The 13,320-nt window shown below is 34.1% G+C and overlaps 1 protein-coding gene across 1 annotated transcript in view; it reads left to right on the forward strand.

Annotated features, from left to right (window-relative positions):
• The window catches only part of RYR2 (ryanodine receptor 2), a 386,078-nt gene that overhangs the window by 261,148 nt on the left and 111,610 nt on the right, over positions 1-13,320 (forward strand). The window contains exons 40-48 of the mRNA XM_053937433.1: positions 979-1,122; positions 3,030-3,303; positions 5,969-6,083; positions 6,675-6,807; positions 7,943-8,046; positions 9,442-9,577; positions 10,252-10,438; positions 10,913-11,018; positions 12,161-12,281. Coding sequence (XP_053793408.1) covers positions 979-1,122; positions 3,030-3,303; positions 5,969-6,083; positions 6,675-6,807; positions 7,943-8,046; positions 9,442-9,577; positions 10,252-10,438; positions 10,913-11,018; positions 12,161-12,281 — 1,320 coding nt within the window. The remainder of the gene's footprint in view (positions 1-978; positions 1,123-3,029; positions 3,304-5,968; positions 6,084-6,674; positions 6,808-7,942; positions 8,047-9,441; positions 9,578-10,251; positions 10,439-10,912; positions 11,019-12,160; positions 12,282-13,320) is intronic.

Below are 13,320 nucleotides of genomic sequence, written 5' to 3' on the forward strand. Positions count from 1 at the left end.
TTTCACAAAAGCTGGGGTCTTCAGTACAAGAGAGACATGGCCATACTGGAGCGAGGTCAGGGAGGAGCTATCAAAGATAGTTAAATTCTTGAACTATCTTTTGTACAAGGAGAAGATGAGAGGACTGGGGTTGTTTAACTTGATGCTCAAAGAGGGATGGTATCAATGTATATAAATACCAGTTGGGCAGGGAGTTTAGAAGGCTAAGACAGACTTTGCTCAGAGATGTCTAGTGACACAAATTGAAAATCAGGAAATTCTACTTGTTTGTTACTGTAGGTTGATGGAACTCAAAGATAGGTTGCTCAGAGAGGTTGTGGAGTCTCTTCATCTTAGGAGATATTCAAAAATTCATTGGACATGATCCTGGGCAACTTGCCCTAGCTGGACTTGTTTTGAGATGGGAGGCTGGACTCTAAAGGCTCATTCCAAGTACAGCTGTTCTGTGATTCTGTGAATCTTCACATTAATTGTTTTCACAGTATTTGTTACAGTAATGTTGTGAAAGAGCATTGTATTGTGAGGTTTGCTACTTTCTTCTGAATGAACACTGGAAAGTATATTTGTTGTAACATTCGTACTTTAAGTTCTTTTATATCTTTTCACCTAAAAATCTTTACTACTATCACTTCAACCACACTGTATCTCTAGAGACTTTATCTATACTTCTGGGCTACATATGTCCAAAACACAGGCATCAGTGTTCGTGGGAAAAATGCATACTGGGGGACATATATTTATTATATGTTTTATGTGTGACATCACACAATTTATATGCTAAATTGCTAAGGTTACCTGTACTTTCCTGCTTGGCACATATGCCTGTTCTATATTTGTTCCAAATGCTGGTTAAGCGTGTCCCATATAAAACTCTCAGAGCAAAACAACAGTTCAGTTTAATTATGTTTGTATACACCAGATGTCTGTAGCTTGCTTAATTTTATTTTTTCACTACTTGGTGCATTTTTTTAATTTCAGGAATTGAACTAGATGAAGATGGAATCTTGGATGGCAACAGTGATTCAACCATTAGGGGTCGCCTCCTATACCTTATGGAAAAAGTTACATATCTGAAGAAGAAACAAGATGAAAAGACAGTTGATGAGGACGATAAGACATCCTGTAAGCAAAATTAAGTCAGTTTATTGCAACTTAATTACAAAAAGGAAAAGAAGCAGACCAGGAAGCTCTTCACAAATTTTCAGGCAAAACAAGGTGTATTTTTAGTGAAATCTGTGCGCCTTAAAGTTTGTAGCTTAACCCAAAACAAGCACATATGGATTTATTAGGCAGATTTCTTTCCCAGTGGGACATAGAGGAAAATTTCTTTTAGTGGAACTCTTGCCTCATATCTTTTGTTGGTTCATAAATTTTTCAGAATGTATCTTGCTTTTAATAGAATTAGTGCAGACTTAATAATCGTAGCAAAGTCCTGTTTTATGAGAACTTCCTCAGCTGCAGCAGCTTCAAATCATGAAATATTTGCATGAAGATTACCATATGAAATAATCTGCAATTAGACTGTAATTAGCAGAAGCCTCCCCACCCAACCTAAAATTCAAGATTTGCTGATTGTATCTGCTGTTCTGTCATTTTTTCTGATACTTTCTGCCTTTTCATCTTGATAAGAATCACTGCCAGTGGCGTCCTAGTTCTGCAGTTGGTACTAACTGACTATTTAAATTTTATTTATCTTTTTATTTGTCAGTGTTGCCTTTATTTTTATCTTTTCCCCCCCCTTTTTTGTGGTATGTGGCCCTTTCAAACATCCTTAATTTTTATGTGGTAATTAGAGGCTAGGTCTGCGCAGAATCTCGTGATGAATCTTATCTCTTCCTTTTTTTCCTTGTAGTAAGCATAAAAGCTGTATAAAATCTGATTCTCTCTTTCTCATATTAGTAGAAAAACTATTATATTGAACAAACAGACCCGCAGGTAGGTGAAATACAGTATTGCAGTTATCAAAACAGGAACAAAGTGATTGCCTGCTCCCAGGATTCTTCATTAAAAAAAAAAAACCAAAACAGAACAAACCAACCCACACAAAAAAACTTAGGATTGTGTCCCTTCTTTTTATTAATTATTTCAGTCCTTCTGAAGTATCAGCCCAGACACTTGTTATCTTTTTCCTTAATTTAAAAGTGTTTCTATTCTTAAAAAAATGCCATACTCTATGTCAACGGAAACACCTATAGTGCAGTGCCTGGACAGTAGCAATGAAATACATTATTACTACTCTTTTTGCCCTTTTCCCTGTATTAGCACGAATTCTCTTCTTTGTTAAACTTCTATTTTCTGTAAACTCCTATTTCTTCAGTATCTTTCTGTAATTACTTTTCTTTTTGTTTGTTAATTTAAGTTAACCTGGAATTACCTTAACTGCAATTACACAGCTTGTCTATATCAACATATCTTTCCAAACATACATATACCCCAACTAATAAAGATTATCAGTGGCAGTAGCAGTTACATGTTTCTTGCTTCACTAGAGACTGAACTGGGAATATGCAAATGATGATTTGCCATTCATTTAATATTTGTATCTTTATTTCTTTTGAAAGGCCTTTGGCAAAGGATAAGTTAAATTACTTTGTTGTGTACATTATAAAACTTTGAGTGGATACAGAGCCTAGACATGTAAATAAATATAATTTTATATGTGCTACCAGTATAATTTTTCAGCCTTACTTCATAATAGGCTAAAAAAGCCCTCAGACATGTATTCATAGAAAAATATTGAAAGCAATATACAGAAGTAAATCTGGTGACTTAGTGAGCATCCTGTATGTCTGCATAAGTTTTTGTGTTTCATTTTAGTTTTTAGTATAGGCTTTTGGTTTTGAGATATTTCTGCTTCTCTCGTGTAGTGTTATTTTTCTTTGATAGACTGCTGAAGAAATACTAAGAAAAAGATGCTTCTTAGGAATTAAATTAATTCCAATTCATGTTGCATAGTGGGTTCTGAGGGACTAGCAGTAGGGAGATAAACAATTAATGGTAATTCTTTGATTTATTTATTTTCTTCACAGCTACTCTCCAGCAGTTGATTTCAGACACGATGGTGCGTTGGGCCCAGGAGTCAGTGATAGAAGACCCGGAGTTAGTGAGGGCCATGTTTGTGCTGCTGCATCGCCAGTATGATGGTATTGGTGGTCTGGTTCGAGCCCTACCAAAGACCTACACCATAAATAGTGTGTCTGTGGAAGACACCATCAATCTTCTGGCATCCCTTGGCCAAATCCGTTCCTTGCTTAGTGTCAGAATGGGGAAGGAAGAGGAGAAGCTTATGATTCGTGGATTAGGGTAAATAACTGGAGTGTAACTTCTCATTTACAGATTTTATTTTTTTATTTGCTGTTTGGTTTTGGCCAAGGTTGTACATGAAGTTTGAATCTGAATATGGGTGTAAACGCAGACACTGCTCTCAGTTATACAATATCTTCAGTAGTAAGGTAAAACCTTTGCAGCATTATAGGTATCATATGAGGGGAGAAGCAGTTGACATCTGTAAGACTTCTGAAAAATTTGAAAATATGTATGTAATATTTTATGATATTTTATTACTACATTTTAAATAGTATGGCTGTCAAGAATCCTGTCAAAAATACTATCCATTTTCTATGAATGCACTGACTATTGGTGCTTGATACATAGGATTTCCCACAGCAGTCAGTTAATGCAGTTGTACCTACCCATGTCTGTACATAGGCTATCCTTTTAATTGTTTTTTATATTTTTTATTCCTTTTTATACCATCTACTAAGTGTAGATGGTACGTTTGAGCTGGGAAGTAGTTCACACACTGTTATTCTTCCTAATTATATGATTAATAATAGTGAAGTATAGGCTAATAAAGAGGTCAGTTGGAGGAAACAGTAAAGCAAACATTATAGTCTCTAGCAGGAAAGAAGTTAGTTGGTTTTTTCCTCTCATGTTTTTCAAAGAGATGTCTTTTGATTTTAAGCATCAGCTGTAATCTATTGAAAATCTCCAGTCATCAAGAGCAATGTGAATGAAAGAAAGCATTATATAAAGAATGCCAGGAATGCAAACAGATGCAAAGCTTTTGTTGTGCAAAATACTTTTTTTTTTAGCTTTCTGAAAACCTCAAATATCCAGATAATGTCTATACATAATTTTGTAGTGTCATTATAAACAATGCCTACTTCTCAGGTTACCAGCAGGTCTCATCAGTGTTTCATGGTTGCTGAAGTCTTTGGCATACTCATGGTAAGGCTTTGGCAAAAGGCAGAGTCTGGCACCTGTCAAGAGATGTAAAGTACTGGCATTTCCAAATCTACCTTTTTATACAGATTGAAAATGTTTCATTTCACTCCAGTTTATGAAATCTAAAATGAGTGAGTGATTACTAGATTTGGTTTTCATGTCATGTTCTGTGTTTAGTTCTTATACATTTTTTTCCTCAACATTTTCTACTGTGAATTAAGAACCAAGATTTACTGAATATGTTTACTGTTAATGTTTTTTTTTTTTTTGCTGATACATAAAAGTCTGGTGTAACTTAAGCCACTGAACTCACTACCTCTTCCTATCACCTTTCTTGGTAGTCTCTATAATATCTCGCTTAGCTTGTAAGTTACCCAGCTGTGGTATGTGGACCTTTTATAGGCTAATCTGAGCTCCAACACACTTTCAGAAATGCCTTTTTTTTTTGCTGCGAGTGGCATTCCTTTCTTTCAGAAATTGAAGTATTAGTTATTTCTGCTTTAAAACTCAGTTTCCTCAGAAATGCAGTTAAGATTTTTTTTCCTAAGCATGACATTTTATAATACAGTTCACAGTTAAACAGAACACTGAAAGTGGATGTAATTTGCAAAGTAGGGCAATGTTGCTGGCCAGCCGTTGAGGTGACATTTTGACTTTCTGTGCTGCTTTCTGTAAAAGAAAGCTGCTGCAGATAACCAGGAGTTTAGAATGTCGTGGAAGATTGATACCATTGAGGTCTTTTTTCAAGCCTGAAGCATTAGTGCAGAAAGGAGATGAGACAGCTTTTGGAGGCATCATTACTGATATGAAATTCAGTTTTAGGTTTTGGGGAAAAAATTACTGGGAATCAACACCTCTGTGTCAAATAGTCTTCTTCACATCTCATCTTTTAAAAGGCTGAATTTTCCCTGCCTGAGAGAAGGAGTTTTAGGTCAGGAAGAAAAAAAACCAAAACTGTTTAAAATGTACAGTGAAATTTGAACAGTTGCCAACAGTATTTTCTCTAGTGACGTGCTAATCCTTTCCTCCCATGGCCTAATTGCTTTCACAGTTATTTATGGGTTGTATTTGATTTCAAGACTAATTATATTTTTTAGAAATTTAATTACTCTTTAAACTAGACATTTTTATTGGATATATGATGTCAAATAAAATACTGACAGTATGATCTTAAAGTCTGATTTTAAATATGAAAATCTGTTCTGATGAAATATGTAGGAGAGTTATGCTAAACAGTAACTCATGAAAAATATTTATGCAGCTTCTGGTTTTGACACTTAGAAGATAGCTGGATACCTCTTTCCCCTAGGATTTTTTTATTGCTTTCAGTGGCAGATAGCAAATGTCTCCCCATTTTAATAATCTAAAAGGTATTTTGTGTCAAAAAATATTGCTGATTGAATTTAAAATATAAAATAATATAGCAGTTTTGATGATGCTTTTCTCAGAACATAGTTTTAGATCTGAATGGAATTTCTAATGAAAGTAGTAGTGTCTTCTACTCCAGTGTAATCAAGCAGTAATTGGTGCACTAACTATAATATGGGGAAAACAAGGGTCACATTCTTCCACAATATGCATAGAAAAATAGACACGAGAGGATGAAACTCAATGGGAAAAGTCCCTGAGGTAATTTTTTACTTCAGGAGATGGTGAAGTATTGCACAGTAAATCAGCTTTGCAAATAACATAATAGGTAAACTACTGGTCCATAACATTTTTTAATTTTGTTTTCCTGTAGAGACATCATGAATAATAAAGTATTTTACCAGCATCCAAATCTCATGAGAGCTTTAGGCATGCATGAAACTGTCATGGAAGTGATGGTGAATGTGCTTGGTGGAGGAGAATCCAAGGTAAAGTATTTCACTGTTAGAAGGCAGAGAGTTTATGATAGAGCTGTTCAAAGCTTTTTTCCTGTAAGGCACTGAGCTGTCACTGGAGGTACTGGGATCATAACCTCTTACTAATTTCTGTTAACATAATAGTTGACTAAGTTTTTTAGAAGAATCTGTCCTTCCATTCCAGAGGAAGGTATTATTAGCATTGTAATTTTAGATGCTTTAAAGAAAAAACTGTAGCACTTTCTATGTTTATTATGTTTTAAAGTGTAGATCTTTTTATCAATTAATTAAAAAAAAACAACTCAGTATTACTCTATGAAACTGAGTATACACCTTCTTTCATGTTTGACTCTAGAATCTGTGGGTGATCCCAGCTTTAGTTTTTAAAGCTTATACCTTAATCTTTGAAGCTTAAGGTGTTACTATCTACCTGGGAAAGTAATTTTGATTCCAGTGAGAAACCTAAGCAATTAATTTCCCTGAGGGGCAATGAGTATACCACCTACATATTAGTATGTTAGAAGGCTTTATATAAATGATCATTTGCATGTTGTATGTCTGTATTAGAGTTTGAATTTCAGTCTGTTTTTATTTGCTTCTTAGGAAATCACTTTCCCAAAGATGGTGGCAAACTGCTGTCGTTTTCTATGTTATTTTTGCCGCATCAGCAGGCAGAATCAAAAAGCTATGTTTGATCATCTTAGCTATTTATTGGAAAACAGCAGTGTTGGCCTTGGTAAGTACTAAAATAAAATTTATAACTTCCTGCTGATTTACATACGAAACCACCTGTATATTTCTTCATCCCTCTATTTACTCACTATGTATTGAAATTTCTCATATTTCTGGTGCAAAATATCTTCATTAACTGTATTGCTAGCTCTAAACAACTCCCCTGACAGTTGCATTAAGTTGAGCTAATTTATTACACTTTGTTGTATATGCATGAACATTCAGAGAGACTTAGTGGTTAGTTGCTAATGTTGAGGAATAGAATATATTCCTGTTTTTACAAAGAGAATCATTGATATTGGCAGCATTTCATTAAGGCTTACCTCTCTCTTCTCAAGCTTGCACCCCTACACTTTCTTCTGTGTACAGGTCAGTATACAGCTATGGCAGTGCGAGAAACACAGAACTCATTTCCTTGATTAGATGCCCAGAAATGAGCCTTGAAACTTTCTTAACATGTTTGCTTTCCTTTACTTGCCTGAAGGGTTGTAGAGGAAATATATTTATGTTTATTTAATTTAGTACTTGAAATTGACAATATATAGGTATTTAGGAATTGTCATGGTAATTTTTTAAATGTTTACAAATTTATTAATGTAAAGGCAAAGAACAGAAATGTAAACTCAAAATCTTTTTGAAGAAGAAGAGCCCAAATCAAATGCCTTTGGAATGTCAATGTGAAAACCTCAGATTCTTCTAATGCTATATTTGCAGCCATTTTTAAAAGAAATACATAACTTATAATCTTATATTTTAAAGCGTAAAGATATTTTCTGTTTCAATGGATTTTGGTGGATCCATGTATTAGACATAAAATCATTACTGCATTTTCCTCAAAATAGAGTGGTGTCAGGAAAATAAGAATGAGGTCTTGAAACAAAGTGTATGATGAAAAGAGGAATGTGCAAGATAAGCTGGTTTTAGCTTGAACATTCATATTGTATTTTCATTTCATATCAGTGTCAAATTTCATGCAAGTGCATGATGATTTGTTATAAAGTGAGATGTATAAATTATATATTTATAATCATGTGCTAACTAATACAAAATGTTGCATCTTATTAAAAAAAGTTAATGCATTGCCTGTGAATTTGTTGGGTTTATTAAACTGATGTTAAAACTAAATGTTATTTTAACAGCCTCTCCTTCTATGCGAGGGTCAACTCCTTTAGATGTTGCTGCAGCATCTGTAATGGATAACAATGAACTTGCTCTGGCGTTAAAGGAGCCTGATCTGGAGAAGGTTGGTAGCTTCTTCATTAAGCAATTTTTTCCCCTGTGGAGAGGAGAAGATACTTGTTTCTTAGAGTGAGCAAAATCCAAGATTATATGGGAGTTTCTGGTACTTTTCAGGGGAAGACTGAGAATCTGGTTGGTTGTTCTTTCTGCTGGTGGTCTGAAGAGTTGAACTGAGTTTGCAGTGATTACACACATAGTTGTAGCCAAAAGGAGTTGCTTCAAGGGCAGCTTTTAATTTTGCAGTAGTGGAGTCCATATCCAACAAAACTTGGTTGCTAAAATCTTTCTTTGTTGTACTTTTGAATGGTGACATGCAGAGGTGACATGAGGCAATAAGGGTTAGTAGGAGCTTTGTGACAACTCGTTACAATATATGACAAGTTTTCCTAGAGATATCTGTCTATATCTGTTGTATTTTCCCGTAACATTTAAGTCTGTTGCAGAAAAGTTTAAGAAATTTGGATTAATTACACTGAAGAATAAAACACTCAAGAGAATCTGTGACAATTTTGTAGTATGTCTAAATTGCTGCTGCAAGGAGGAATAGAATAATAGTTACTCTGTCAGTAGTGGATAAAAAAAGCAGATTAAATAATGGAAAGACAGATTCAAGGCAGACATTAAAAACTTTCTTAAGAAAAGACAGAGGAATTGCAATATCCAATTTATTTTTGAAGACCTCAGATTCTGGAGATGATGTAATCTTAATAGGAAAACATCTGTCAGGAGTAAGAAAAGTGCAGATGTTCCTTACTTGGAATAGGAAGATGGACCATGTGTGTTTAAAAGGACATTTTCAGTCTCACCATTCTTATGAGTGTTCAGCAAGAAGCAGCTGACCAGACTGGCTAAAGGCTGTGCTTAAAATTCCTACAGTTAAGAAAGGAAAGGGCCAACTGAAAACTACTACTGAACCTATAGTCCTGAGTTACAGGAAGTGTAATTACTGCTATAAGTACGGCTGTGCATTTAAAAAAGAAATTAAAAAGAATAAGTAAGTGAAAATGAATGGTCAAAATAAAAGAGTGGATCTTCTATTCTTTATAAAAGAAAAATACGTTTTTGATTATGGATGGTGTGTGGTTGGGAATATTGCAAAATGACTAATTTGTAATGCTCAGAGTTGCAAGAGAAATGAGGTAACATATAGAGAAGCATATTCTAGAGAGAGAAATGATGGAATTGAGATAAGTAGGTCATATAGTTCATGGCAGGAGTAAGAAATAACTGGAAAAGTGAGCTAAGAGGGTGCTTTTCTGATTTACTCAAGGTATGATACGGTTTTGTCAGGGATAAGAGACTGAGGATACCATATCCTGACAATGTATGAGGATGCCTTCCTTTGAAGCTGCACTTCTTTTCTTTTTCACAATTAATATCTTTTTCATCCAACTTTTAGGTGGTTCGCTACTTGGCTGGATGTGGGTTGCAGAGTTGTCCTTTGTTGATTTGTAAAGGCTACCCAGACATTGGATGGAATCCAGTTGAAGGAGAAAGATATTTGGATTTTCTTCGTTTTGCTGTTTTTTGCAATGGTAGAGTAGAATCCTGAACATTTATAACTTCCTCCAATATCTAAATAAGTTTGTAATTTTAAATAGTAGGACAAGCTAACTTTTTAAGTTACTGTGAATTAAAAGAACCTGCAGAAAGGGTAAAATTATTAAAGACACATATTAACTTATATGACTTGTGAAATGGGCATCTAGGGTCCTGTGAACTTGTGCCCCATTTTTTGGATCCAGCTTTGGCTTTTGAAATGCCCACATCTCTTCTGGAAGTACAGCAGAGATTCTGAAATCTTTTTGTGATAAATTCATGGTAGATACAGAGCCAAAGCCCTATCTTTTTATGAAGATTTAGATAGTCCAGTTTTAAAGTCCAAGCAATTATATTGATCCCCTCATTAACCTTTCCACTTGACTGAATCTTTACAAAAATTCATTAGTTTCAGTGGTGCTTTAAAAATCCTTTATTACATAGTTAATTCCTTGGATTTAATTGATTTTGAATAAAAACATGGGTTTCTTTTAATTTCATTGCAGTAATAGAGGAGTATGTTTGTTTATGTAACTCCGTTGTGATATTTAAAGTGTTTTGTAGTAAAAAGTATCTATGCATTCTCCTCTTTTGTGTACCTTTTTTCTGCTTATATTTCAGAACTCTTTTTGATATAATCTTGTATTTTGATATTTGTTCTGTGTGGTAGGAGAGAGTGTGGAGGAGAATGCTAATGTTGTAGTCAGACTGCTTATTCGCCGACCTGAGTGTTTTGGTCCTGCTCTAAGAGGAGAAGGAGGCAATGGGTTGCTTGCTGCCATGGAGGAGGCAATACAAATATCAGAAGATCGAACAAGAGATGGACCTTCCCCAAGTAATGGATCTAGTAAAACCCTGTAGGTGCAATAGAATTGCTTACATTGCTATCATATTTGTTTATTTGTTTTGTAATGTGAAATGACTTTTTTGTTTTAACATGTGAATTATCAGTTCATTCTTCCTGGGATTCTGTGTCAGAGATTTGTCTTTTGCTAAACAGTGTTTCCTCTGCACTGTTAATTTAAGTAACTCTCTCTAAATATTAAGACATCTCTAGAATTCTGTTTGGTCTTTCTCATTCCATTAAAACTCAGTCCACTGATGCAAAATAAGACAGATAAATGGTACCTGTGGTTACAGTGGAGATGTTGCTGCAATCTTTTAGGGACAAAATACATTCTGTCTTATTCTGCTGTAAATCCATTTGTTAACAGAAGCCACTCTCTGTAAGTTGTTACACCTATGAGCTGATTTTCTTTATTTATTACTGTTCTTAAAAACGTTCATTTTTTTTTAATCTTTTATTTGTTGTAACATCTAACTAATTACAGTGAAATAGAAGAACAAGAAGATGACACTATTCACATGGGAAATGCAATCATGACCTTTTATGCTGCCTTGATTGATCTCTTAGGACGTTGTGCCCCTGAAATGCATGTAAGTTTTACATCTTCATGCACTGGAAGGTAAAGGCATGCTTGTTTTACTGGTCATGGGTTTGCCATTCCTTTATTTCTCAGTATTGTGTTATCAGGTGATAAAGCAGTGGTATAGCTACAGAGTATTTTAGCGGACATAATGTCCTGTTCTGATTGGCAAGGAAAAAAGATCCTCAGAAGCTGTTCTTTTTAAGGAATTATTCCCTTGCCTTTTTTGTTTGGTTGTTTGTGGTTTTTTGTTTGTTTGTTTGACTGTCCATCGTGGCAGTAAAATTCCTCAAATGTCCTTATTTGCTGGGATGGTGTAGAGTGATGTATTTTTTATAAACTAAGGTTTTGTTCTTTATATACTTATTTTAAACAGACTTTTTAAGTTGCATGTAAATAGGGCATTTTTTTAAATGTAGGGATGAGAATTATACTTGGACATACACATCAATATCTCAAATTTTTTTCACACTGACAAATTTCAAAGAAAAGATGTCACTAATTCAGGCATTAGACACAAAGAATTAGAAACACTATAAAAACTTTACCTCTTATTTTGTAATAGATTGAAACTGTTAGAAAATATTTGTTGTTTATGATACAATATACATTATTCTTCAGAAATTTAGTTATACATAGTTCCTCATTTCACCCTGGAATGTGCCCTAATTAATGTACATTAGTATAGATCAGTATCAGATTTGTGCAGGGATTGATAACTTGAGAAAGAAGAGATATGTGTAGTTAATAAGGTCAGTGTATGAATACTTGTTTCATTTGAATAAAAAAATTGTCTGGTTTTCTCCCTGTCTTGCTGCCTTTTTAAAAAAGCAAAACAAACAATTGAGATACTTGAAAGTGTCTTATTTGACCAGGACAAAAACCCTAATTTTTTCCATCTGAAAGTCTGCTTTTGTTTTCCTCCCCACCCTTCCCACCATATACTGCTATATTTTAAGGCTTTGTTCACCAGCTTTACCTAATTTCTGTTCTGAAAATGAACGTTGAACATTTGCATCCAAACAACAGCAAATCGATGCAGATTGCATGAAATTTACATTGTTAATTATAATGCAATTTTGGGAGCAGTTATTCTTTTGTGTAAAAGATAAAAAGAAGATCTTGCTTAATTTTTATTTTTCTTTTTATTAGCTAATCCATGCTGGTAAAGGGGAGGCCATTAGAATCAGATCAATTTTACGGTCTTTGATTCCACTTGAAGATTTGGTGGGAGTAATCAGTATTGCTTTCCACATGCCAACCATAGCAAAAGGTAAAGATTTTTCTACAGTTTTTCTCCCATCCTATTCTTATGATTTGTAATTTATTGACATATTGACACTCATACTTTTTTCAGCATTTAAAAAGATTATAGAAATTAAACTATTTATTATGAGAATTAAAAGACAGATCGTGTGTATCTCATACATATTTCAAAAACCTTTCTGCATTCTGTAGTCAACAATTCTGTGTGCTCCTAAATCACTGATATAAATCCTGTTAAACTGAATTATTACAACTTTAAAAAGAAATTCTAAAATGCATGCTTTCTGATTTTAGAACTATTTTAAAATACTGAAGTCTCATTTCTCAATAACAATCCTTAGCTCTTGCTGTTCTAACCCTATCAATTGCTTCTAGCAGATCTTACTAAGACACCAGAGTTGTTCTCCAGCAACTATGGTGAAGAGATAGGTGTGACATACATAGGCGAATACATTTCTTTGTTTTTCCTGCCTAAATAAAATTGATTGCAATAGTGGGAGCTATGTGAGCACCTATATGAAAGGGATAGCAATTACCTCTGCTTTTTTGTGTGTCTGGAGAGAAAACATTATAAATGCAACCTGGATTGTTTAGACATTCTTAGCACAAGATTTTTCCAATAGGTTACACTAGAAGAGATAAAAAGATCAATCAGTCTATTTTACTATTACTTATTTATGTTCCAAATAGGGATAAACCTATAGGTGAAATCTCAGTAGCAATCTGCAGCTTATAGATACAGAAATGCTTGTTTCCTTTCCAAAATGAAAGTACCAAAGTTTTAAAATATTTCAATGAATTCCTTTCAGATATTTTGAAAGTTTTGAGATAGATAGGACTTGTTAGCACATTCTTAATTCTTTGTCATACATTAAAGATATGCTCACCAATGCTGCATTTCCAGGATCTCTGATGCAGTGTTCTTGTAATTTTTACTTTTCATCTGCTTCTGCTGAGAACTAGGTAGTTATGTGGGTTAATTATTATGTTTTAGGTACTTAGCATTTAGAATATCAACTGTTAAGAATCTCTTAATATACAAAGAA

The sequence above is a fragment of the Vidua chalybeata genome, chromosome 3, assembly GCF_026979565.1.
Source record: "Vidua chalybeata isolate OUT-0048 chromosome 3, bVidCha1 merged haplotype, whole genome shotgun sequence".
NCBI lineage: Eukaryota > Metazoa > Chordata > Aves > Passeriformes > Viduidae > Vidua > Vidua chalybeata.